The sequence below is a fragment of the Palaemon carinicauda genome, chromosome 13 (genome assembly GCF_036898095.1).
Source record: "Palaemon carinicauda isolate YSFRI2023 chromosome 13, ASM3689809v2, whole genome shotgun sequence".
NCBI classification, from domain to species: domain Eukaryota; kingdom Metazoa; phylum Arthropoda; class Malacostraca; order Decapoda; family Palaemonidae; genus Palaemon; species Palaemon carinicauda.
The window spans coordinates 35,064,888-35,089,843 of NC_090737.1; the positions used below are offsets into that span (position 1 = coordinate 35,064,888).

General features: G+C 38.6%; 1 protein-coding gene across 1 annotated transcript; it reads right to left on the reverse strand.

The window, feature by feature from the left end:
* Positions 1-113: 113 nt before the first annotated feature.
* On the reverse strand, positions 114-24,593 carry Dp1 (satellite-binding protein 1 Dp1). The gene is made up of 19 exons (XM_068385567.1): positions 24,404-24,593; positions 23,980-24,093; positions 23,374-23,619; positions 15,329-15,508; positions 14,926-15,141; positions 14,632-14,815; positions 12,364-12,494; positions 11,002-11,147; positions 10,292-10,439; positions 9,225-9,381; positions 6,899-7,074; positions 6,641-6,772; positions 6,324-6,470; positions 5,500-5,595; positions 4,755-4,901; positions 4,041-4,238; positions 2,851-3,753; positions 2,090-2,329; positions 114-1,409 (listed from the first exon to the last, which is right to left on the reverse strand). The coding sequence occupies exons 1-19, from the start codon at positions 24,554-24,556 to the stop codon at positions 1,278-1,280; spliced, it is 3,846 nt and encodes a 1,281-aa protein (XP_068241668.1). The 5' UTR covers positions 24,557-24,593; the 3' UTR covers positions 114-1,277.
* Between the last annotated feature and the right edge of the window lie 363 nt (positions 24,594-24,956).

Consider the following 24,956-nt stretch of genomic DNA (forward strand, 5'->3'; position numbering starts at 1 on the left):
TGGAACAAATATATTTCATTCTACAAACGAACTTGTCAGCTTTACATGAAGCAGAAATTAGCATAGTGTACTACCAAAATGGAGGGGACCACTAATGTACCAAATAAAACTCATTCTACCAATATAAGTTTATTAAGTGAAAACCACATATAGCAGCACTTTCCTTAAGGAGTCTGCAGACTCAAGGTGCCACTTTTTCGCGTAACCTCACCTCTGTCTTGAAATACACAAAATATACTGTATAGTAACAACTGTAATTCTTTTTTTCTTAAAAGTAACAAAATTATAACAAATATTTTAAGTTTTCTTTTTCACATTCATATCAGTAGTAGAGCCCCTGACAACCCCTGCATGTGAGGAATTCACAAAGACTTTATTCCTGCCACACCGGGCAGGAGACGATATAAGCATAGAACATTTAAGATGGAGGCTAAAAATTGCATTGAATCCCTACGGAAAGGGATGGTTTATATTCAGAAGACACCTCACGTCCAGGGTTTGTTTATGGTGTACATCTGGGAACATCTGGGAAGACTGGCAGAATGACTCATTGTAAAGTGAATATTTCCAATTAGCGTTGGCCAGGTCAGGTTAAAAGGTCGTCATCGTGCAGCAAGACAGTGAGGATCCACTTGTTTATTTAAATATATATATACATATATATGTTTCTATACACATATATATATATATCCATTGATATGTCACCTGGGTAGAGAGAGAGGTCTTTATACACACTCTAGACCATGAAGTTTACGAGGAATCCAGGCGACTTGTATGTTAGTGTCCCCCTAGTTTCATAGATGATTAGAAAGTAGGTTTTCCATGGCATTAACTTAAATTATCATGAAAAATAAAACACCACACAGCATCATGTAATAAAAAAGTATAAACATCTGGGCAGAAATGATCCCCCAATCAAATCTGTCCAGCATATATTAAGCAAGCAACTTCTGCTAAGGTATAGCTAAGTATATCATTATATACCCTTAAACCACATACAAAAGGAAACCTATTATCTTACATTATATACCTTATGACTTAAATATTGCAACAAAAACCAAGAAATTAAGATCTCTATATCACAAAAATATTTGAATTTTGTCTATTTAACAAATATACTTCACTGATAACATCAACAAAATGTAAAATATACAGAAGCATACTTCTGAATATCAATTAAAAAAATAGGCATAGAATAAACATGAGCGGCTGCCTGGATTTATCAAACTGAGAAAGAAAGATCGCAGAGGTTTCGGTGATCAAGCATCAAAAGTCTCTTAACGACGAGGCCCCCAGATGGTAGGTGTTGCAGCCTGTAATGTTGGTGCACCCATGGAAGGGAAATCTTCAGAGGAATTCATGTTAGGGGCCTCCTGTGCCCAAGGAGCGCCGCTTACCACAAATCCCTTCTGTAAAATTAAAGTCTCATTTAGATCTACAGTACTGTGCGAGTATCAATTAAACTTTATTGGTAACAATAAGTAGAAAAATAAATAATTATATAATCAAGCCTTAACATACGCAGAGATTGTATAACACGCACACCAGCGTGCAAGGAAATACCATGAATAATGGCTTAATCTTTAACTATACTCGCACCTATTTCATGATATAACAAAACCCATTTTTAACTATGAGACAAATGGCAAAACCGTACTCCTAGTCACGGTATATGACCCCAAGATTAAAAAAAAACATTGAACATAATCAGTCTTGACTTATCCTCCCACATTGCGTAACTGCATGCTGTACTCTATTTGATTTCTAACCTTTTGGTTAAAGAGAATTCATAATTATTCATAAGTAAATGCACCTTACCGAAAAAAAAACAGTAATTAAGGAGCACAGCATATTAAGCCATGTAACGGGAGAGCAGGTCGAGACCGACACAAACAAGTGAATTTTCAAGCCCTTACATAATACAGTACTGTAATGGTCTTATGTCTCATCATGGCGTGTTCTGTACTGAGCGTTGCCTAACTGCGAATAGCCATAAAAATTAATTTATGATATACCAGGCCCATCCCATAAGTAAAAATTTATGAACAACAAAACTGCTAATGGTACGGTTTGACAATCAATTGCTTACCTTTCCTGGAGTACCACCACCCCTTGGTCCTTGAGGAGACGAATCGTCCGACTGGAATCCAGTGGAGCCACCTTTATTTGGGCTCATGTAGAACTCCATATCCTCTCTCTCCACAATATCTTGCATGTATTCTTCCATCAGATTGAGAAGATGGTCTTTGCATTCGTCAACATCCTCCTGGGTTCCCATAATAGTAACTGTGTTCGGATCATCATCTCCCCGTGGGAATTTAATTTCCACCTGATGAAAAACAATTAAATTTATCTATCTGGATGAAAGTCTCAATGTTATGCAATTAGGAATACAGTATACTGGTTTTATTATCATTATCAATATTATTGAAAAAGGAAATTTATCCAGCTGGAAGAAAGTATTAGTTATGCAATTACAAATAAACTAATTCTCTTATCAATATTACTGGCTAAGCTACAGCCCTCGTTGGAAAAGTAGGAAGATATAATTTCAAGAGTTCCAATAAGGTAAAAACACCCCAGTGAGGAAAGGAAATAAAAGAAAAATTAACTACAAGAGAACTAATGAACACAAAATATTCTAAAAACAGTAACATTAAAATAGAACTTTTTTTTTTACATAAACAGACCTATGTCAGCCAGTTCAACATCAAATATTCACTGTTCATTTGAAACTTCTGAGGTGAAGAATTCATTAAGATAAAATATTTAACAAACAAGCAAAATGCTACATTTCAAGTACAGTATACGGCACAATAATTCATGTCAAAATGGAAAAATTATTCTCACCTTGTAATCTTCCATAATTTTCCTAATAGCACGGCCACGAGTTCCAATGAGGCGAGAGTGAATTCTGCTGTTAATTTCCACGGTTTCTTTGACCATCTTGTCAAGTTCTCCAGTTATGGCTAAAATGGCAGCCTTGGCATCGCTTACATTCTTTTCGTAGCCTGTAATAGTTATTACACTCTCCTCCGGATCACCTCTGGGTGGGAACTGAATATTTACATCGTGCTTCTCTCTGATCTTTGAGATCACAGCTCCTCGCTTACCAATGATCTTCGGGTGATACTCGGGAGCAACTTCCATACGAATCTGGAATGACCTAGCCTGACGATCCAGTTCTTCCTCCTCGAGCTGGGCAACCTTTAACTTAAGAGCTTCCTTGGCTCTTTCCGTGTTGGCAGGGGGACCTGTGATCCTAATGACATCGCTTTCCTCCTGTGGAGGTGGGACTTGAATGTTCACGTCGTGCTCAGTCATCATGTTACGAACGTTCTCCCCCTTTTGCCCGATGATGTATCTGTGATGTCTAAAAGCTACGTGTTCTTCTACAGTTATTGGGACAAGTGCCAACAGAGCATCTCTAGCACCTTCACACTTCTCTTTCTTGCCAGACAAACGAACAATGTCCTGGGGCCTTGTAACTGGCGGCTCTGCATCGCCATTTACTTCTCCATTAATTTGCATCTGTGACATGTCATTATTCATGTCTTTCTCAGGGAACTTTATCTGTACATCAAATTCTGTAGTGATGGCCTGAACCTTACTGCCGCGAGCTCCCATTACTGTGCGATGGTATTTCTGTGGAATAATCACCTCCATGCTTATAATCTCGTCCAAATCCGTAACAATTTCAGAAATACGAGCTTTAGCTGCCTCTACACACTCCTTCGCACCTTTCAGAGTTACCTGGGGAAAAAAACTTAAAGTTATAACATGAACCAATAGCCTATCTCCCTATTAACATTTAACAACCAAGATGTGTCCAAGTATAGTTTTAAACCATAACCAAACTGATACAAAACAATATCAAAATAGGTACCTCTCACATACTGAAAATAGGAACCTCTCACATACTGACAATCAATTGAATATTTGCATTTATAAAAACTGATTCACTAAGTGTCAGTGTAGAAATCAACACTACCCAAGTACTAATTACATATTTCCTTTTAATAGAAAAAGCTTTTACTTACCTTGTCACTTTGAACACCAGCCCTTGGGAATGAGACTGTAACTCCTCCGTACTGATCACCAATCTGCCGTAAAACTTCTCCCCTTCGGGCAACAAAATGACGGTGATGTTTAGGATCCACAGTCATTGTGTCCTCGACTATTAGATCAAGCTCTTTGATTGTTGCCTCTAGCTGTTCCTTAGCCTTTGCTACAGAATCCTGCAAAGTTTCAAAAATCCTTGATAACATTTCTCATAATGAACTAATCATTCTTCGTAACACTTCTCTAAATGAGGGATAAAATTACAAAACATCTTTGATAACACTTCGCTTGATGAACTAATCACTCTTCATAACACTTCTCTTAATGAACTAATCATCCTTTCTAACACTTCTCTTAATGAACAAATCATCCTTTAAAACACTTCTCTTAATGAACTAATCATTCTTTATAACACTTCTCTTAATGAACTAATCATCCTTTATAACACTTCTCTTAATGAACTTATCCTTCAAACTCTTCTCTAAATGAAGGATAAAACTACTAACACTTCTCTTAATGAACTAATCAACCTTCATAACACTCCTCTAAATGAAGTTTACAAAACATCTCTGATAACACTTCTCTAATGAAGGATACAATCATTTTAGTAACTGTTATTAAGACATCGCTAATATAATTTACACCTATGCAAGCATCATTGTATCTATAAAAAATAATCAAAATACACACACCTTTTTACCCATAATGATTATGAGTTCCTTATCCTCATCTTTGTCTGTGGGGAAAATAATTCTAGCCCCAGTAGCATCACGGATCTTGCGAATATTTCCACCATTTCTTCCAATCAAGAATCGGTGATGCTGAGGTTTGGCGCGGACCTGCGAGGAGGAGAGTAGTTTAGTCCTTACCGCCATTAAATGGAATAACATGAGTTAAGCCAGGCTGACACTTGCACGAATTTGTGGCACGCATTGTCACGACTTGAGTCGTGAACTGGCGTGAACTCGTCGTGAACCTGTCGTGACATCGTGGCATGTCGTGATGAGAATTTTGAAATGTTCAAAATTTTGGTCACGACAAAATTTCTTGACCGGGTCGTGAACTATGCGCAAACTGTTCGTGAACTCGTCGGGAAGATGCAGGAAGTGCGCAAACTATGCGTGAACTCGTCGTGCCAGTTAGTGTCAATGAGGACAGGTCAGCTGTGATTCTGAGGTAGTTTTTGGTTTTTTCTTGTTATTTTCCAGTTAGTGCCACAAAACATCACGACTTGCCACGACAAATTTGTGGCAAAAAGTCGTGCAAGTGTCAGGGTACCTTTAGCTCTACATTTTCATAAACATTATAATTTATAATGATATAAAGAGTTAGCTCTCCATTTTTATTAACACTATAATTCTACTTGCATAAAGATTTGTGCACTAAAAAGAAATGCAAAAGGTTACTTCTTTACAAAGAACCATAAGAGATATTCACCTCTGTAGTAAAACTGGCTAACTGCTTCTCATTGCTCAGCTCGACTAACATCTGCTTAGCTTTCTGGACTTCATCCTTGGGTCCTCTGATGGTTACCTATAAAATGAGTAACATTTAAAACTACTTCTACAGGTTGAGAATCCCTTACCTGGAACTCCTAAAACAGGAAGGTTTTTGGGTTTCAGAATATCCATATACAGTACTGTAATGACAGGGTTTACTAAAAATTTCATTCTGGTGAAAATTTCGTTCCCTTATTGATTTGATCGTTTTAAATAGGGATGTATACAAAGTACATTATCATTTGCAAAAAATACAAATTTTGGAAGCTGGTATTGTACGTTATAATTGGAATAAATGAAGTTCTATCTGAACTCTTTCCATACATAAGCATGAATCTCTTCCAATGCAAAGATCGGCTGATTAGGAAGTATACTTGTTACGAGTGCAGTCAGAACACCCCTCTCCCCCTAAACAAGACAAACCATCTGTTGGTTCATGCAGTAAAATGTTTTTCCCAATCCATAATTTTACAATACCCTTAAATATAACTTTATACGCTGATTTAAATACAAAGAACCCGATCAAATTATTAATCTAAACTAATGAAATGACCAAGTGATGTTTCTTAAACCTTATGGGGATTGGTAAGAAAATGTTCTAATTGGGGTAAAACTTAAGAGCAAGGGAATGTTAAACACTATAGACTGCATAATGGGGAAGAAACCAAAATAAAAAATAAAAGGCAATTGGGCCCCAGAGGATAGAGATAGAATTATCTAGTGTGTCATGCAAGGAAAACAATGGAACTTTTAAACTATTACCTTATCGGAGTTTGAATCAGGAGGAGGGAACTTGATGGCAACACCTCCACATTCTTCACTGACACTTTGAATCAGTTTTCCACCAGCCCCAATCATCGAGTTATGGAACTTTGAAGGAATTATGATGTCCAATTCTACAATGTTGGCCTAGAACGAAAATGTAAAGTTTTAATATCTTTCAAACTGGAAAGTAGGGATAGTAACCATGAGCTTAAAATGAAAACACAAAAGACATATCTCAACTTTCTCATACTTCGCAAATACTGTACAACTATCTTACACCCTTCCATAACAAGAACTGAAAGCTATAAACTTACCAGTTCTTCCTGAATCTTCTGAATGCGATCACGTGCTTTCTCACAATTTTCTTTCTTCCCTGTAATGATGATTTCATCACTGTTCTGTCCTTCTGAAGGCAAGTCAATGCGGGTATTCGTCTCCTCTCGGATCTGGAACAAGAGAAGTTATTACAAATATTGTATTAAAATACAAAAATTCCATTTGACTACACTTCAGATTACAACTTATGAAAGAGAAAATTCATTAAAAAATGAAAAACTGGGAGTTTAACTTACTTTATTAATGTTTGCACCAGCCTTGCCAATAACAAATTTGTGGAACTGGCGGAAGATAGATACTTTCACCTGGAAGTTCGATTCCAGTAATTCGCGCAGCATACGCTTCAGGAACGCATAGCACTGGTCAACATCATCCTTGGGTCCACGAATCCTAACTATGTCTGATGCCTCACCTATAGAAGAAATGAAAACTTCAAGGACATGGAACATTTCATACAAGCAACTACAAACAATACTTCAAATTATGAACACTACTTATACTATTACTGTAGGGCAGCATTGTATACTTTAAAGATCTGATGCAGTGACCTATGGAGAGAAACACCTCACTATTCAGAGTTCTCTTGCTTGAAGGTACACTCGGACAATCTTCTTTCTCTTCCTCTAGTTTTGTTAATGCTTCCATAATTTACAAAGGATATTTATTCTAATGTTGTTACTCTTCTTAAAATATTTTATCTTTCCTGGACTTTCCTCACTAGGCTATTTTCCCTGTTGGAACCCCTGGGCTTATAGCATCCTGCTTTTCCAACTAGAGTTGTAGCTTAGCAAGTAGTAGTAGTAGTTTCATACACAAATTCCAACCCCATTTCTTGAATCAGTTTGATTATAATAAGCTAAAAATACGACAATATAATTTAGTGTTAACAGCCTTACCCACTGGACATCTTCGCAATCTTTGGAGTAGCATTTGGGTGGTTTTTGCATACAAATTGGTTATAGAGTTAAAGATGTGCCAGTTTTTTTTTGTTCACATATAAACTTTGTCTAACATTAATAATAAACAAATTTGTTACTGGGAGTTGAACTACCCTATCAAGAATAAAGAATTTTTCAATGATGTTTGTGGACATGTTTAAATAATGCAATAGGAATTTTTTCCTTGGATAACCAAGACTAGATTGGACTTCAGAATCCCACACTACTGTAAGCTGTCATTTGAGATTCTATGTATCAGCATAAGGTGAATGCAACCATAAACCTAAACATTTCTGATACAACTCATGAACATAATTACATTTAAAGATAGCCCTTTAAATAGTATTTTTTTATTTTGACAGTACAAAATGTATTAAGAAACTCAAATCTGCCTCACTCTTGTTTTCCCGAAGCTAAACAGTTAAGCTTTCTAGTCGTGTCGTGCAGACAATCTTTTTCTTGATCTTGATACTTTTATGAAAGTGTTGACTTTAATGAGAGTTTACCTCTGACTTTGGTAATGACAGATTTCTCATTTATATTAGTAGCAAGTTGGAAATCCTTTTTTCCACTTCTTGCAAAATTAATATGACTATCTGTATAGGTAAATGCACAAATGGTATTCTAGACCTGCCAACTGCCACCCAATTCCTATTACTCTTCTATCATCTCGAATTTCAACATCTGGATACATATGCTGAAAGTAATCATCCGTTTCCAAATCTTTCACAAGAACCTCCATGCTCGTGATGATGATCTTTACAAATTTCCAGTTTCGTTCAGAAATCAATGGATTTTGCTCACGAATCATGATGCTTGTGTGATAGGGTAACTAAAATTGCTTTGAACCATGTTCAGCTTGACACCCTTATTTTCAAACTTAAAACTACAAAATTTGCTGGATCAATTCTTAATAAATTTTTAACATATAGCTCACAATAAACAGTTGATTGCTACCATAATATCTATAGGTATGAAATTTCAAGGTACCTCACGTAGTTTACTATGCCCTTTACCTCTTGTATTTAATATTCAAATATTGATGGGCCTTGTAAACAAGCCTGTCACTTATACAGTTAATACTCCCTTGTATCTATCCCACTTAATTGCTGAATCTCAGGGATTGAAGCTAAAACTATTGTATGGAGCAAATTACACACGTCGAGTTAAACCAAAACAAAACTAAAGTAAGATTGTGTCATAATACTCAAAATCAACAACCTACCCACAAAGGTAGATTATCTAATTAATCTAGTTTTGTTAACCCTTCTAACCCCCAATGGACGTACTGGTACGTTTCACAAAACTCATCCCTTAACCACCATGGATGTACCGGTACGTCCTTGCAAAAAACTGCTATTTGCAATTTTTTTGCAAATTTTTGATAACTTTATGAGAAACTTCAGGCATTTTCCAAAATAATGAGACCAACCTGACCTCTCTATGACAAAAATTAAGTCTGTCAGCAAAATCTAAAAAAATAAAAATATTGCAAAACGTGCTTGAAAAAGAAAAACGCCTGGGGGTTAAGGGTTGAAAAAGTTCCAAATAGCATTGGGGGTAAAAGGGTTAACCATATTCAGGTAAAAATAAAATCATAAGCATAAATCAAGGCCTACTGTACCTGGATCTGGGAAAGATATTTGAACCTGATTGAATTTGTCTCTGATTTCACGTATTTTGTCTCCCTTGGTGCCGATGATTGTTCGATGGAATCTCTGCTCAATAATGATATCCCTTTCCTTTTCGTTCTCCATTTTGGCAACCATGTCCTCCAATTCCTTTTGGCACAAAAGAAAAAGAAATATAGTAACTATCTACTCATAATTAAACTACAAAACACTACATCACAGTTATATAACATTCAAGGTTACTAACCTTGTAACAAAACTTCACACATCTCTACATTATATGAGTAGTTTCAAACTGTCACCACTGAACAATTGAGCACAAAATCTACTACATTATACTAGTTCAAAAACTTCAACACAGAACAATTGAGGACAATGACTTAAGTGAACTCCAGCACATACAGCATCTACAGGAAATGAGTCAACAGGATGTTTATTAGACATCTTACAAACTCGTCCTGAATAACGGCCTTCCAAGGTGTTACGTAATATCTCGCATCTCTAAACCCCAATTACTTTAGCGCATTTCATTTAACGATGAATAATTCACGATGAGAACTTAATTGTAATCTTTTCAAAACTAAAATACACAAGTATTTTCATGTAAATTTAAAATTTCTCACACTAGCTAAACATTCATGTGGCAAACAATATACATCTAGTTTAAATGTTAAATTAAACATTCTTCGGGATGTTTTCAAAGACATAATTATGAGCTCAAATATGTAAAAGACAACATGACACAGGATATGAATACTTTCTAAGGCTCAACCAACAGTTATAGCATAATATTTATTATGTAATTTTGAACGTAATTATTTCATCTAACTATACAAACTAGAGATATATATTTAAACTAGGGAAATACCTTCAGCACGGCTAAAGATATAATATCCCTTTTTTACTATAAAAGACGAATGGTTTTTAAGCGATGAACAAATAACTGATTAAGATTCAAGACCCACTCAACAAAACTGTAATCAATAGTGTACAAAATATAAATTCCACTGCAAAAAAAACACATTCTAATTCTCCTTTCTACTGAACTTCATTCCTTTACCTTTTTAGCCTGTGAAACACCTTCAGGGCTTCCCTCTAGCCTAATAAGGTTGCTTCCATCAGCTTCAGAGATATTGATGAGAACACCAGTGTCATTGCGAATCCTGTTAATATTTGAGCCGCTCTTCCCGATGATATGCTTGTAAAACCTGTTGCAAAAGTATAAAAAAGGAAGATGTTAACCTTATCCACAATAAAGGGGAAAATTATTTATAATAATGCTCATTACTCCAACCTATAAGACAATTCTTCACCCAAGGGTTCAACTACTGCACTAACTGTTCAGTGGCTACTTTCCTCTTGGTAAGAGTAGAAGAGACACTTTAGCTATGGTAAGAAGCTCTTCTAGGAGAGGGACACTCCAAAATCAAACCATTGTTCTCTAGTCTAGGGTAGTGCCATAGCCTCTGTACCATGGTCTTCCACGGTCTCTTGGGTTAGAGTTCTCTTGTTTGAGGGTACACTCACTATTCTATCTAATTTCTCTTCTTCTAGTTTTGTTAAAAGTTTTTATAGTTTATATAGGCAATATTTTTAATGTTACTGTTCTTAAAATATTCTATTTTTCATTGTTTCCTTTCCTCACTGGGCTATTTTCCCTGTTGGGGCCCCCGGGCTTATAGCATCCTGCTTTTCCAACTAGGGTAGTGGCTTAGCAAGTAATAATAACACCACCAACAGGTACCATTTTCATATCAAATTCAAACTCACTTGGGATCCACAGTGATCTGATCGTAAGTCAGCTTGCTCTTCATCTCTGAAATCATAGTTTCCAACTTCTCCCTGGCTTCCTCGACCTCTTCGGGAGGACCTTCCAGTCGGATACCTCCTTGCTTGTCGGTAAACTCTACATGAACCTGGTGAAGACAAAAATTAAACGCTTTGAATCAATTTTCAAATTTATATATCGACAAGAAGTTCAACTACTTATTTATCCAATTTCCATATAGAACACTATTGCATAGTTAAAACATATACATTATTATACTTTATATGCACTATTATACTTTATATGCAACATTTTTTGTTATAACAAGGTTATGAAATTATCAAATTTATATAAATTCGTTACTTTAAACCATGAAATAACATGACTCAAGTGAAAAGTTAAACTTGACAAAAAACCATTAAAATTCCAAAATTGCTTCTGAGAAAACAAAAAAAAAAAAAAAAAGAAAGAGGGGAGGGACATTAATGTTGTCAGCATAAAATTTCAATATTTCTTACTATACTGTTATTACCATACAAAACACTCAATGTGGTAGTGCACAGTGCTCTATTTCACAGAGTAGAATTAAATTTCTCATGTGATTCAGGACTGGGGAAAACCCATCTATTGAATTTATTATGTCTAATATCCTTGAAATTCAGCAACCCTGGGGGTGCTCAAAGCGTAACATTGGATAAGTTGATCCGAGTGTACCGTATACACTAACTATCACTAACACCTGTAAACTATTTGAATTGAATTTGATTATAGAATTTAGCCTTCAAGCCCAGCAGGGGGGTGTAAACTATTTGACATCAAACCTATCTAATGTAGTTACTGTAATTAAAAGACCCTCTTACATATAGTATATCCACGTAAAATGTGTAAATATTTATTCTGACAAATAAGAAAAGATTCTCCCGCTCTCTATAAAATAAAGACAAACACTAAGAAATTTAAAGTTCCATACTATCATTATCATCATACAGTTGAATAATTTTCCTTTAGATAAATCATTTTATTTCAGGTCGAAAACAAAATCAGAATGTATATAAAACCTTTCATAATCTGATGACTAAAATTTTTAAACGGAAAATTTTAATATAGTTTCAAAAAGAGCCATTTCAGAATCTAACATGGTATGTTCAACTATGACATTCAAAATTCATATTTACTATATAAAACAGTACCGTGGTCCATTAAATATATTTTTAGCTAACAGTTGTCTATCTTCAGCAAAATTCCAAAACCATAAAATAAAAGTATTTTCACAAAAGTATCATTGTAATAAGTGAAAATAGTAAGGGAAATGGGAATAAAAAGTGGCATATAAGAAAAACTAAAATTCCAATTACTGTACTCACTTTAGGAAGGTCCTGGGTAATTTGACGGATGTTAGCTCCTTTACGTCCAATAATAAACTTGTGAAGCCAAGTGGGTGCTTCAACATCAATCTGCATAAAGCTATTGGCCTTAGCATAAACCAAAGTTAGTGCTGGAAAGAAAGACATGAAACCAATAATATATAATAATTATAGTTTGTTGCACCTTGCCATTTCAGTCTTGTAATCTTTCTACAAAGAGGATTTAGCTGTGATTCACCAGTTAATATAAGGAGATAGTTATCTAAATCAAGTCTTGGTTCTAGAGCTATTTCGAACTTTCAACATTATACAGTAATCCCTCGACTATTGCAGATATTGTGCCAAGAAACCCCCTCGATAGATGAAAAACCATAAAGTAAAAATCATTATTCTTATTATTTCTCATACTTTATTAATAATCTTCATAAATTTAAGCTTTAATAAGCCCAAAAAATTATTTTAAGCTTTAAAAAGCACAAAAAAATATTAGGATTTCAAGTTCTTGAAGTACAGTACTGTAATTTGTATTTTACCTAGCAATTCTGGAGAAATCTAGAAACAGCTAATGAAGAATTATTGAGGTTCTGATAACCACTATCCAGTTTCCACTGGTGACATGTCTGACAGCGCTCAAGAGACTTCATTCTCATTTTGCCAGTCAAGCTATACAGACGTATTTTCAACTTTCTCCAACCGGCATGAAGTTTTCTATTTTTCTTTCACTTTCTCATTTCAGTATGAATGCGAAGGAACTTAGCAGAATGCTTACATGACCAGGGCTGTCAAATCAACAGTCAGTAAGGTTGAGGTTGATCTTCAGACTACAATAGTGATGTGTTCAGGGAGTGGTTGTCCTCCCAGTGGGCGAGATTTCGAATTAGGACGAAAAGAGATCAAAGGGCAATTATTTTTCAGCAGGTTCATCTTCGAGGTCAGGAGAGTCGGAGAGCTCAGCATACAACTAAATTTAACGTTTCGCTCCGGCCCTTCTCCGGAGTGAAAATCGAAGAAGACCGACAACCTGTGGCTTGAAGGGAAAGCTCCCAAAGCGGTAGACCTAACTGCTTCACCTCGAGAAACAGGGAGGCCTCCCTTGCAGATGAACCCTAGTCTTTCATTTTGAAAATCCTGGCCGCTGAGCATGCGCCGGCAGAAGCTCTGCCAGTTTTAGAGGAGAAGCGGCCTGGTGCACCATCGCCATCTTCGTTGCCTATGAGCATCAATTCCTATGACAGTGTGTCACGTTCTCTGCCTATTCTTCTGGGAGTGCTGTAAGCAGTTTATCGAGGGTATAGCATAGCACAGTTGAGCATGATGGTTTAGTTTCTAAACCAGCGAAGAGCACCCTTGTATATTTGGGTTTCAATTCTGAGAGCTTATTACAAATCTTAGCAAGAGCTCAAAACATGGTTAAGCGAGCGAGGGTACACTTGTGAGAGTGAAGCTTACAGTAGTGCACAACCAAAAAAGCGCATGACCAAGAGGCAGGCCAGCCACATGAGCAACAATCACCTACGGATGGCGTTCAATTATGAAAGACTTTTTCCACAAGAGCAGACACCACCTCAAGGAATGGTACATGGTAAAAAGGGGAGGCATTTGGAGAATATGCCACTCGGTTATCTATGAGAGTAAAGCCAAAAAGCAAACAGCTCCTAGTGACTGGCCATTTCCATTTCCTCGGGTTGCGATAGACATGACCGTCAACTTAAGCACTTAAGAGTTGCTTATAGTTCTTATAAAAAATTACAAAGGAGTGTCACACACTAAGGGCCTTGAGAGCCATAATATTAAAAATCACTATTTTCAATAAGAAATAATCAAAATAAAGGGCAATTTAGATAGAACTTATCTTCCCTCCGAAACCCACAACAGAGATTTACATACGATATAGTTATGAATGCGCAATATGGAGAGGGATTACTGTATCTCAAATTTTTACTATCTGTTAAAATCGCACAATTTCAATAGTACAATATAGAAGATTTTCCTCTATTAAAATATTAACTTCTTTTAAATCAATACATTAAGACAAGTATTTTGGAATCAACACAATTTTTTATTCACTCAAAATTTTTATAAGTTTAATCTTTCTTCCTCTTCAACGTTCAATAAAAAAAAAAAAAAAACTCAAGTACTGTACATTAAAAATGAAAATTTCATATGTTAACCTAGTTAAAAGGTTACCATTTCTATTAAAGAGCTTTAAATATGGTTGAGTGAACTCAAAAGTACAACAAATTGTTTCAAGTTTTATTCTCTACTTACCCTGACCAAGTTTGTCCTGAGGGCCACGGAGAGTTATAGTTTCAGATGGAGAATCGGTTGTTGGCATTTCAACAGAAACTCCTGTCTGCTGTAAGATTTCTGTGATGTTTGCACCACGTGGTCCTATAACATACTTGTGCTGTGATTTACGAACTTCAACAGACACAGTCTGACATTTACGTTCCTGAAAGAAAGAGAAATTCAATATAGGAAAATTTCAACTGCTTGAAGAAATATTTTTTCTTACTTTCAAAAAATATGATTCATATCGGTTTCAGTGCTTTTATAACTTACCATTTCCTTGTAACATTTAGTAATTAAATCTTTGCAGAGGATGACGCCATCTTTCTCTCCTGCGATGGTAATTTCATTCTTCATGACGCTGGGAGGAGGAACATTAATCCTGACGTTGTTTTCGGCCATCAGGGCAGCGATCTTTTCGTTGCTTGCACCACAAACGAAGGGATGATACTGCTTGGGAATCTCTAGCTTCTCGTAAGCTTGCTTGCTCTGGTATTGGAAAGAGAGGCATCGATAAGAATAGCTTTTAGCCTGTTGTGAACAAATTATCAATATTTTCTCAAATACAAAATATCCTGAAATAAACTACCCAAGACGATCCTAGAGCTCAGTATATGCCCTTGTCCTATTATACATCAACAACAATTATGCACTATGAAAAATCCCCAATTATTACCTGCTCATCCGAAATAAGGCGAACTTCGTGCATAGCCTTTTCTATGCTGTCTTTCGTTCCGACGACGACAATCTCGTCTGAGTTGTCATTGGCATTGGGGATCTGGATTTTGGTGGCTGTAATACTTTCCAACTCTTGCAATTTCTTTCCCTTCTTTCCAAGAATGAAACGATGATGCTCCTGAAAGGTCAAGAAGGTGATACATACTAGAAAATATCTTTCCATGCCTTAAGGATTAACCAATCTACTCAATTACTTTAGGTCTGGTGAACTGTGCAATACAACATGAAAAGGTCAAACTTTACTTCATCAAAGCATTTGTCCTTACAGAATAGGCCTTGTAAGACATTCAATATAATTAGCATTTGTCCTTACACAATACTGTAGGCCCTATAAAACATTCAATGCAATTAGCAGTTGTCCTTGTGCAATAGGCCTTATAAAACATTCAATGTAATCTAAGAGAAAAGAAAAATTTTAGCAGAAGAAAATCTTTAGCCGAATGCAACCAAGTCATCGGAAGAGCTTATTTCTTTAAATCAAGGATGAGATTTATTCTCAACTCAATAATTAGTTCTATATCTTGTATCATTGGATTCAAAGAAGGAAAAAATATATTTGTCAAATTCCATTTCACACTGCTCAAGAACTTGCGATAATCTGCCAGCTCTCATTCATTCAAATTTCCTCATATCTACTCGTGTTGATGGTACTTTGTTATTGTGTATTATGGAAAGAAACAGAAAGCATCAAAAATGCTTTAGTCGATATATTCACTTCAAACTATGGAACCCAACTACTGTACCTCATTAAACTTCGTATCTTATACATACGATTAAATATGTTATTTTCATTAGTAAAATAAATTTTTGAATATACTTACCCGATAATCATGTAGCTGTCAACTCCGTTGCCCGACAGAATTCTACGGGAGGGATACGCCAGCTATCACTATACTAGAAGGGGGTGTACTCACAAGCGCCACCTGTGGCCAGGTACTACAGTACTTGTTGTTGACGCCACCTCACTTTTTCCTCGGTCCACTGGTTCTCTATGGGGAGGAAGGGTGGGTCAATTAAATCATGATTATCGGGTAAGTATATTCAAAAATTTATTTTACTAATGAAAATAACATTTTTCAATATTAAACTTACCCGATAATCATGTAGCTGATTCACACCCAGGGGGGTGGGTGAAAAACCAGTGTACAAGACTAAAGGATAGCTAAGTATCCCGTATTTCATATAATCAGTTATCCACAATAACAATGAAATAATAAGTACCTGGTAAGGAAGTCGACTTGAACCGTTACTCTGCCTTTAATAAGATCGTCTTCCTTACTGAGCGCAGCGTTCCTCTTGGAAGGCTGAATCAACTCAAAGGTGCTAAAGTATACAGGGCTGCAACCCATACTAAAGGACCTCATCACAACCTTTAACCTCGGCGCTTCTCAAGAAAGAATTGACCACCCGCCAAATCAACAAGGATGTGGAAGGCTTCTTAGCCGACCGTACAACCCATAAAAAGTATTCAAGAGAAAGGTTAAAAGGTTATGGGATTATGGGAATGTAGTGGCTGAGCCCTCGCCTACTACTGCATTCGTTGCTACGAATGGTCCCAGGGTGTAGCAGTACTCGTAAAGAGACTGGACATCTTTGAGATAGAATGATGCGAACACTGACTTGCTTCTCCAATAGGTTGCATCCATAACACTCTGCAGAGAATGGCTCTGTTTGAAGGCCACTGAAGTAGCCACAGCTCCCACTTCATGTGTCCTTACCTTCAGCAAAGCAAGGTCTTCTTCCTTCAGATGAGAATGTGTTTCTCTAATCAGAAGCCTGAATAGTAAGAAACTGAGTTCTTAGAACTTGGAAAAGAAGGTTTCTTGATAGCACACTATAAGGCTTCTGATTGTCCTTGTAAAGGTTAAGACCTTTTAGATAGTACCTAAGAGTTCTAACTGGGCAAAGTACTCTCTTCAGTTCATTCCCCACCAAGTTGGACAGGCTTGGGATCTCGAACGACTTAGGCCAAGGACGTGAAGGAAGCTCGTTTAGCAAAAACCGAGCTGCAAGGAACATGTAGCCGTTTCAGATGTGAAAACAATGATCCTGCTGAAGGCGTGGATCTCACTTACTCTTTTAGCTGTTGTCAAGCACACGAGGAAAAGAGTTTTTAATGTGAGGTCCTAAAAAGAGGCTGATTGGAGAGGTTCAAATCTTGATGATATAAGGAACCTTAGGACCACGTCTAGATTCCAGCCTGGAGTGGACAACCGACGTTCCTTTGAGGTCTCAAAAGACCTAGGGAGGTCCTGTAGATCTTTGTTGGTGGAAAGATCCAAGCCTCTGTGGCGGAAAACCGCTGCCAACATACTTCTGTAACCCTTGATCGTAGGAGCTGAAAGGGATCTTACTTTCCTTAGATATAACAGGAAGTCAGCAATCTGGGTTACAGTGGTACTGGTTGAGGAAACTGCATTGGTCTTGTACCAGCTACGGAAGACTTCCCCTTGAGACTGATAGATTCTGAGAGTGGATGTTCTCCTTGCTTTGGCAATCACTCTGGCTGCCTCCTTCGAAAAGCCCCTAGCTCTTGAGTCTTTCGAAAGTCTGAAGGCAGTCAGACGAAGAGCGTGGAGGATTGGGTGTACCTTCTTTACGTGAGGTAGACTTAGAAGGTTCACTCCTAGAGGAAGAGTCTTGGGAATGTCGACCAGCCATTGCAGTACCTCTAAGAACCATTCTCTCGCGGGCCAGAGCGGAGCCAACCAACGTCAGCCGTGTCCCTTTGTGAGAGGAGAACTTCTGAAGTACCCTGTTGACAATCTTGAACGGCGGGAATGCATACAGGTCGAGATGGAACCAATCCAGCAGAAAAGCATCCACGTGAACTGCTGCTGGGTCTGGAATCGGAGAACAATACAACAGGAGTCTCTAGGTTATCGAGGTAGCGAACAGATCTATGGTTGGCTGACCCCACAGGGCCCAAAGTCTGCTGCAAACATTCTTGAGAAGGGTCCACTCTGTGGGGATGACCTGACCCTTCCGGCTGAGGTGATCTGCCATGACATTCATACCGCCCTGAATGAACCTCGTTACCAGTTAGCTTTCGATCTTTAGACCAGATGAGTAGGTCCCTTGCGATCTAGAACAACTTCCACGAAAGAGTCCCTCCCTGCTTGAAGATGTAAGCCAGGGCTGTGGTGTTGTCAGAGTCCACCTCCACCACTTTGTTAAGCTGGAGGGACTTGAAGTTTATCAAGGCCAGAATAACCGCCAACAACTCCTTGCAATTGATGTGAAGTGTCCTTTGCTCCTGATTCCATGTTCCCGAGCATTCTTGTCCGTCCAAAGTCGCACCCCAGCCCGTGTCTGATGCGTCCGAGAGGAGACGGCGGTCGTGTTTCTGAACAGCCAAAGGTAGACTTCCTTGAGAAGAAAGCTGTTCTTACACCACGCGAGAGAAGACCTCCTCTCTTCGGAAACAGGAACTGAGACCGTCTCTAGCGTCATGTCCTTTATCCAGTGAGCAGCTAGATGATACTGAAGGGGGGGGGGAGGTGGAGTCTCCCTAACACGATGAACAGGGCCAGCGATGAAAGTGTCCCTGTTAGACTCATCCACTACCTGACTGAGCATCGGTTCCTTCTCAGCATGCTCTGGATGCATTCTAGGGCTTGGAAGATCCTTGGGGCCGACGGAGAAGCCCGAAAAGCTCGACTCTGAAGATCCATACCCAAGGAGACAATGGTCTGGGATGGGACGAGCTGAGACTCCTCAAAATTGACCAGGAGGCCCAGTTCCTTGGTCAGATCCATAGTCCATTTGAAAATCTCCAGACAGCGACGACTTGTGGGAGCTCTTAAAAGCCAGTCGTCTGACGGAGCCGGACACAAGATCATGGTACTGCTGCACAGTCTGTGAACTGTCAACCATGGGCAAGCGAGGAAGTACAGTGACAACCCGAATCTGTCTAGACTGTCTGGGTCGTACAAACAACTCCTTATCGGGTTGCTGAGGTTGCCGCACTGCGTCACAACAAGTCACTTCTGCTGGTTGTTGAACGTCTTCCCCGTGACACATTGACTCCGTAAACAAAAAATCCTCTAACAAGGACTAAGCTTGGACTGCATGTCTTGCAACACAGCTCAAGGTCTATGGGAGCAGGTGTGGTAACAGACGGGATTAGCGACTGAAGTGGAACCATTACCTTCCCTGGAAGCATGTTATGCTTAAATAAAAGTCCATAGGAGGCTACGCAGCTAAAGGCTCCCTCCAAATGACAGAGTCCTCAAGGGAATATCAGAAGGAGAGAGAAAAGAACTTTCTCATCTACAGGGACCATATCCTAGAAAAGCTAAGTTCTCTCAGTGAGGGTTTCACTGGTGCAAAAGCAGCAGACTAGAAGGCAACGTTATGAAACTGCTTGACAGTCTAGTGAGTTGGCAACAACCAAAGATGTGTGACTGAGAAGCATGCGGTAAGGTATGCAGAGCATGTTGTAAGCAGAGTATGCTGTATGCAGAGCATGCTGTATGTAGAGCATGTTGTATGCAGAGCATGCTGAATGCAGAGCATGCTGTATGCAGAGCATGTTGTATGCAGAGCATGCTGAATGCAGAGCATGCTGAATGCAGAGCATGCTGTATGCAGAGCATGTTGTATGCAGAGCATGCTGTATGCAGAGCATGCTGTATGTAGAGCATGTTGTATGCAGAGCATGCTGAATGCAGAGCATGCTGTATGCAGAGCATGTTGTATGCAGAGCATGCTGTAAGCAGAGCATGCTGTATGTAGAGCATGCTGTAAAGTAAGCAGAGCGTGTGCATGGCGTTTAACATTTCTCAGAAATTCCATGACCAGTGCTAGAGTGCTTTATGCATGCTTGCATGGGGTTTTAATATCAACATAATATTTACCTTACATTCATAACTCATGATTCATATTTTTGCCATATTTTGCGATATTGTTAAAAATATATTGCAAGGAATACAAATATATTTTTATAAGTAATACAAATAACCTCCATTATCATAATGTTTGAAAATGGAGGTAAGGTAAGCTGAACAGCAGAGTCAGAACGAGCTGGAACAACAATAGTTGTGGTTTCCTCTTCAAGACTCTGTTGAGGGAACACCTGAGGCTCAGTCTGCAAAGGCTGATCAGCAGAAGGTAGGCGCATGGGTGGAGGAGGCTGACTCCTGGCATGAGTGGCTGAACTCAAGGGTTGCGCTTGCTGAGTGGTTGGCGGATGCGCAGTAGCAAGTTCCTGAGGAACGAGTTGAGGTTCCTGCGGTGTGAGCTGAGAGCGAAAAGGTAGTGGCTGCGCAGAACGCAGTAAAAGTCTCGCAAGTTGAGGCTCCTGAGGCGCAAGGCTAAGGTGTTGAGGTGCTTGCCTTGAGGAGGGTTGAGCTCGCTGCAGCTTGTACCTCAAGCGAGTGTTGCCTCACTGGTGGAACAGCAAGTGGAAGCGGAGGAAGAGAGGTATAAGCCTCCTGTTCCCATTGCTGAGGTTGCCTTAAGGAAGGCGGAGGGAGCTGCACACCACTGGGATCAGTAAACTCATAACGTGGCTCAACATCGTACGCCTGGCAGGCGGTACTGCGGTCAGGCGGAGCGAGCGCAGGCGGAGGGAGCGCAGGCGGAGCGAGCGCAGGCGGAGGCGCAACCTTCTCAGCCCGACACTCACGCATCAAGACCGAAAGTTGACTGCATGGACTGCAGTAGAGTCAACTTGGGGTCGGCAGACACTAAGGTCTGCTGAGGTAAAGCCTTAACAGCAGAGATCTGTTGCGACAGAACCTTACTCCTCTTAGGCGGAGTGCATTCAACTGATGACTGCGGCGAGTCAGAGCTAACCCAATGACTGCATCCGGGTTGTTGAACTCTAACTTCGTACGTCTGGCATAGGTCTGGACTTTACGTTTAAGAGGTCTTGAGACCTGAGACCAGCGTTTTCTCCCCTAAATTTTTTCTGCAGACGAGCAAAATAAGGGCTCAATCGTCTGCGGGTGGGAGTGACGGTCTCGGTAAGACACGCCCGCAACCACCGAGGATACTTCTGTGCGCCGATCAAGGCCTGCTGAACCCTTTTGCCCTTCGACATTGCTTCTCCCCTGGGCTTGGGAGCTTGCAAGAGGTCCCGGACTGGGAGGACGACTGGCGCGCACAGAAGTACCCTCACGCACAACACTGACACACTTTGCGCTAATCACTTATCACTTTGATTTTCTGTTTGCACTTATTTCACTGAACTCGAAACTTTAAGTGGTTTGTACCTGAAACACGCAATTCTATCCTTTCTCAAAAGTTAGTAATTGCGAAAACAGAATTACAATGTAACAGAAAAATCTAATGAAAGATAAATAATTCAGTGGCTGGAAAGAGACTAAACACTAGATCACTCTAGAAACGTTTACCTTCTTCCCCTAAAGAGACTAGGGAGAAGAGCAAAAACGATAACAACGTTACTCGCTTGAATGAAACGTTTATCCTCCTCTTTCTCCCTCCGTCTCTATCTCTCTCTCTCTCTCTCTCTCTCTCTTGACTTAGAACCTGAGAGAAGAGCCCAATCATATATATCGTTAAAACATAGTATTGTTAAAGGAAAAAACTGAAATATTTCCCAAAATGAAAAGTTCCTTTATTAGGATTAAAACCATTAAGTTAAGAAAGAATGAACAAAACGCTAGACATGGTTACTCTTACTGCAACGTGAAACCGTGAAAATTCTTTCTCTATCGTAACGATAGAGCGCAAGTTGAACGTTCTGAACGTCAACAACTGCAGAGACAAAACAAAACGTTAGTTCAACTTTGAAAACAGTACGAGACTATCAAAGAAATTCTTTCAAAGACATTAAAATAGCATAATATGTTAACAGGTAAAACCGAAATGACGGGCTCAAAGTTAATTAACTTCGGTACCAAGAAAAGACCGCCTACTATTAGGAAGGTCGAATATAAACAAATATAAAAATTAATTTTAATAAGTTTATAATAAAAGGAAGTTAATCGAAGAGGCCTATAAGAGGCGGAGAGATATAAAATAAATCTATAACTTTGTTAAGCAAAATTAAGAAAGAGAGTCAGTCTATACTCTCTTAGACACCAACACTTCCGTCTAAGGGAAGGGTCGGCCATTTAAAGGTGAAAGAGAGTTCATACTCTCTTCGTCACCATAATTAATCAAATTAATTCCAAAAGCTAACTAAGCTAATATAGAAGTTTCCAGTATAGCGAATAGCTGCAAATTTTAGAGAAATACTTCACCAAACCGTGAACATTCCAAAATCATAAGCGTATCCAAGAACGTCTTGCCGGAAGCACGACAGAGGAAAAAGTGAGGTGGCGTCAACAACAAGTACTGTAGTACCTGGCCACAGGTGGCGCTTGTGAGTACACCCCCTTCTAGTATAGTGATAGCTGGCGTATCCCTCCCGTAGAATTCTCGGGCAACGGAGTTGACAGCTACATGATTATCGGGTAAGTTTAATATTGAAAATGAACAAATTTCACATCGCACAGCCATTCAAAACAAACTTTATGCAAACCTTAAGGTTACTGTATAATGCAATTTTTGACAGTATAGAATAACTACTATATACTATTATGGAAAAATACAGAGCACAACCTTTGTGCAAATCAGAAGGTTACTGTATTACAGTAATGGCATTATTGACAGTACAGTATAACTACTGTATACTCTTACAGAAAAATACAGAACAACCCTCATACAAATCGTGAGTTTACTGTATTACAATAATGCAATTTTTGACAGTACAGAATAACTACTATATACTCTTACATAAAAATACAGAACACAACCATCATGCACATTATGAGTTTACTGTATTACAGTAATGTAAGTTTCGACAGTACAATATAACTACTGTATACTCTTACAGAAAAATACAGAACACAACCCTCATGCAAATCAGGAGGTTACTGTATTAAAGTTACGCAATTTTTGACAGTATAACTACTGTATACTCTCACAGAAAAATACAAAACACTACCAAATCCTCAGACTCTAGTTCTCTACCTTGGGAATTTTGACGATCTGACGAGCCTGGGTCTGGAACTTCTCCAAGATGAGCCTCTTGGCCTTCATTACGGCATCATTTTTACCCGTGACCAAGAAAGTCAGGGACTGGTCTTTGGCGGAGGAGATCTCAATGTGGGCGTTGGTACGGGTGGTAATGTCGGCACAGATACGGGAAGAGGCGGATTCGCCGAATTGATTGTTTCCATCGATCTTTACTCTCTCTTCATAAGGAACACGGAATACCTGAAAAATACAGAATCGATACAGTTCACCGAACTTTACTCTTCGCTTTGTAAGGAACACTGAATACAGTACACGAAATACCTGTACTTTACTTTCCCTTTCTAAGGAATACAGAATACCTGAAAAATACAGTACCAATACAGTAACAAAAATAAAGGCAGTACATTATAACACCTTTATTTATTCATTAAAAGTATCTTAATAGCATTATGGAATCTTGAATTAAACAAGATCAAGAGCTTCATTGCAATACTAAGTCTGCAAGATAAAGATTTACATGTCATACCTGCAAATTTAAAGCCCAAAAGAGTAAAATTCTCGGCAGAGTAAGTTGAGAGAAACCCGTATATATTTACTCACCTGAGTTATAACAGAGGAGGCAATGCGCATGTCACTATTCTTGCTCCAATTGCTTTCGCTCGCTTCCATTACAGGTACTTGACTGAGACCAGCATTGGGCAGGGCTGGGAATAGCTGGAAAAAATACTAAAGTTAGTTTCCACAGAAAATAAATACTATAAACTTTACTCATTTGCTTCAGTAGCACCATAGTTCTAGCACTATAATCACACGTAAGTGAACTATAACCCATTTAACTCTCACATTCGTACAATCAAAATTATTTGAACAAGAAATATCAACAAAAGATCATAATTTAAGATGGCGACTCCGAAAACACACTTGTGAAATTATATATGATTGTAACGATAATCTAACTCCTGAAGAAAATAGAGTAAATGTAAAAAGAATCTCTTCAGTGTATAAGAATGCTTCTATGGCTTACCTCATCATAACTTAAAGGCTCATATGCCTGATCAGCATTGGTAGTTGCTGGGAGCTCAGATGTTGGGGCAGGGGAACTTGGGTCAACCTCCTGGGGGGCGGAGGGAACTTCTGGGGACTCCATCACTGTCTGCTGCGTGGGGGTCGGGTCCATGATACGCGCCGAGTCGTTACAGTAACACTGAAAAATTCAAGCAAAGTAGTTTAAAATTGTGACCAACGGTAAATAAATGGTTCCTTATGACAACGGTAAATAGTTATTTCCTTTATAACAATAGTCTTTCAATCCCTGTTCCTTAAAACAGGCTATGATCACTAGAGAACAAGTGGCTCAAGCACAAGTTACTCATGTAAATCTAGGTCCTTTTTCCCCAATTTATCGGTAAACTTAGTCAAGTTAATTAGCATTCATAACAATCATGTAATAAAACTAGTTCTGAGGAAATCTTAAATAGATGAAAACTATCAAATACCCTGCTTTAAATATTTCTAAATTATTGAACTCCTCTATTTAAAACCTCATAGATAAACAACAAACCTCCTCTGCTATACTG

Coding starts and splice junctions, on each gene's coding strand:
- Dp1 (XM_068385567.1), bottom strand. CDS start 24,556: ATGGACCCGACCCCCACGCAGCAGACAGTGATGGAGTCCCCAGAAGTT. Junction 15,142..15,328: donor GCCTTATTTCGGATGAGCAG/GTAATAATTGGG, acceptor TTCCAATACCAG/AGCAAGCAAGCTTACGAGAA. Junction 1,410..2,089: donor GTGGTGGTACTCCAGGAAAG/GTAAGCAATTGA, acceptor TTAATTTTACAG/AAGGGATTTGTGGTAAGCGG.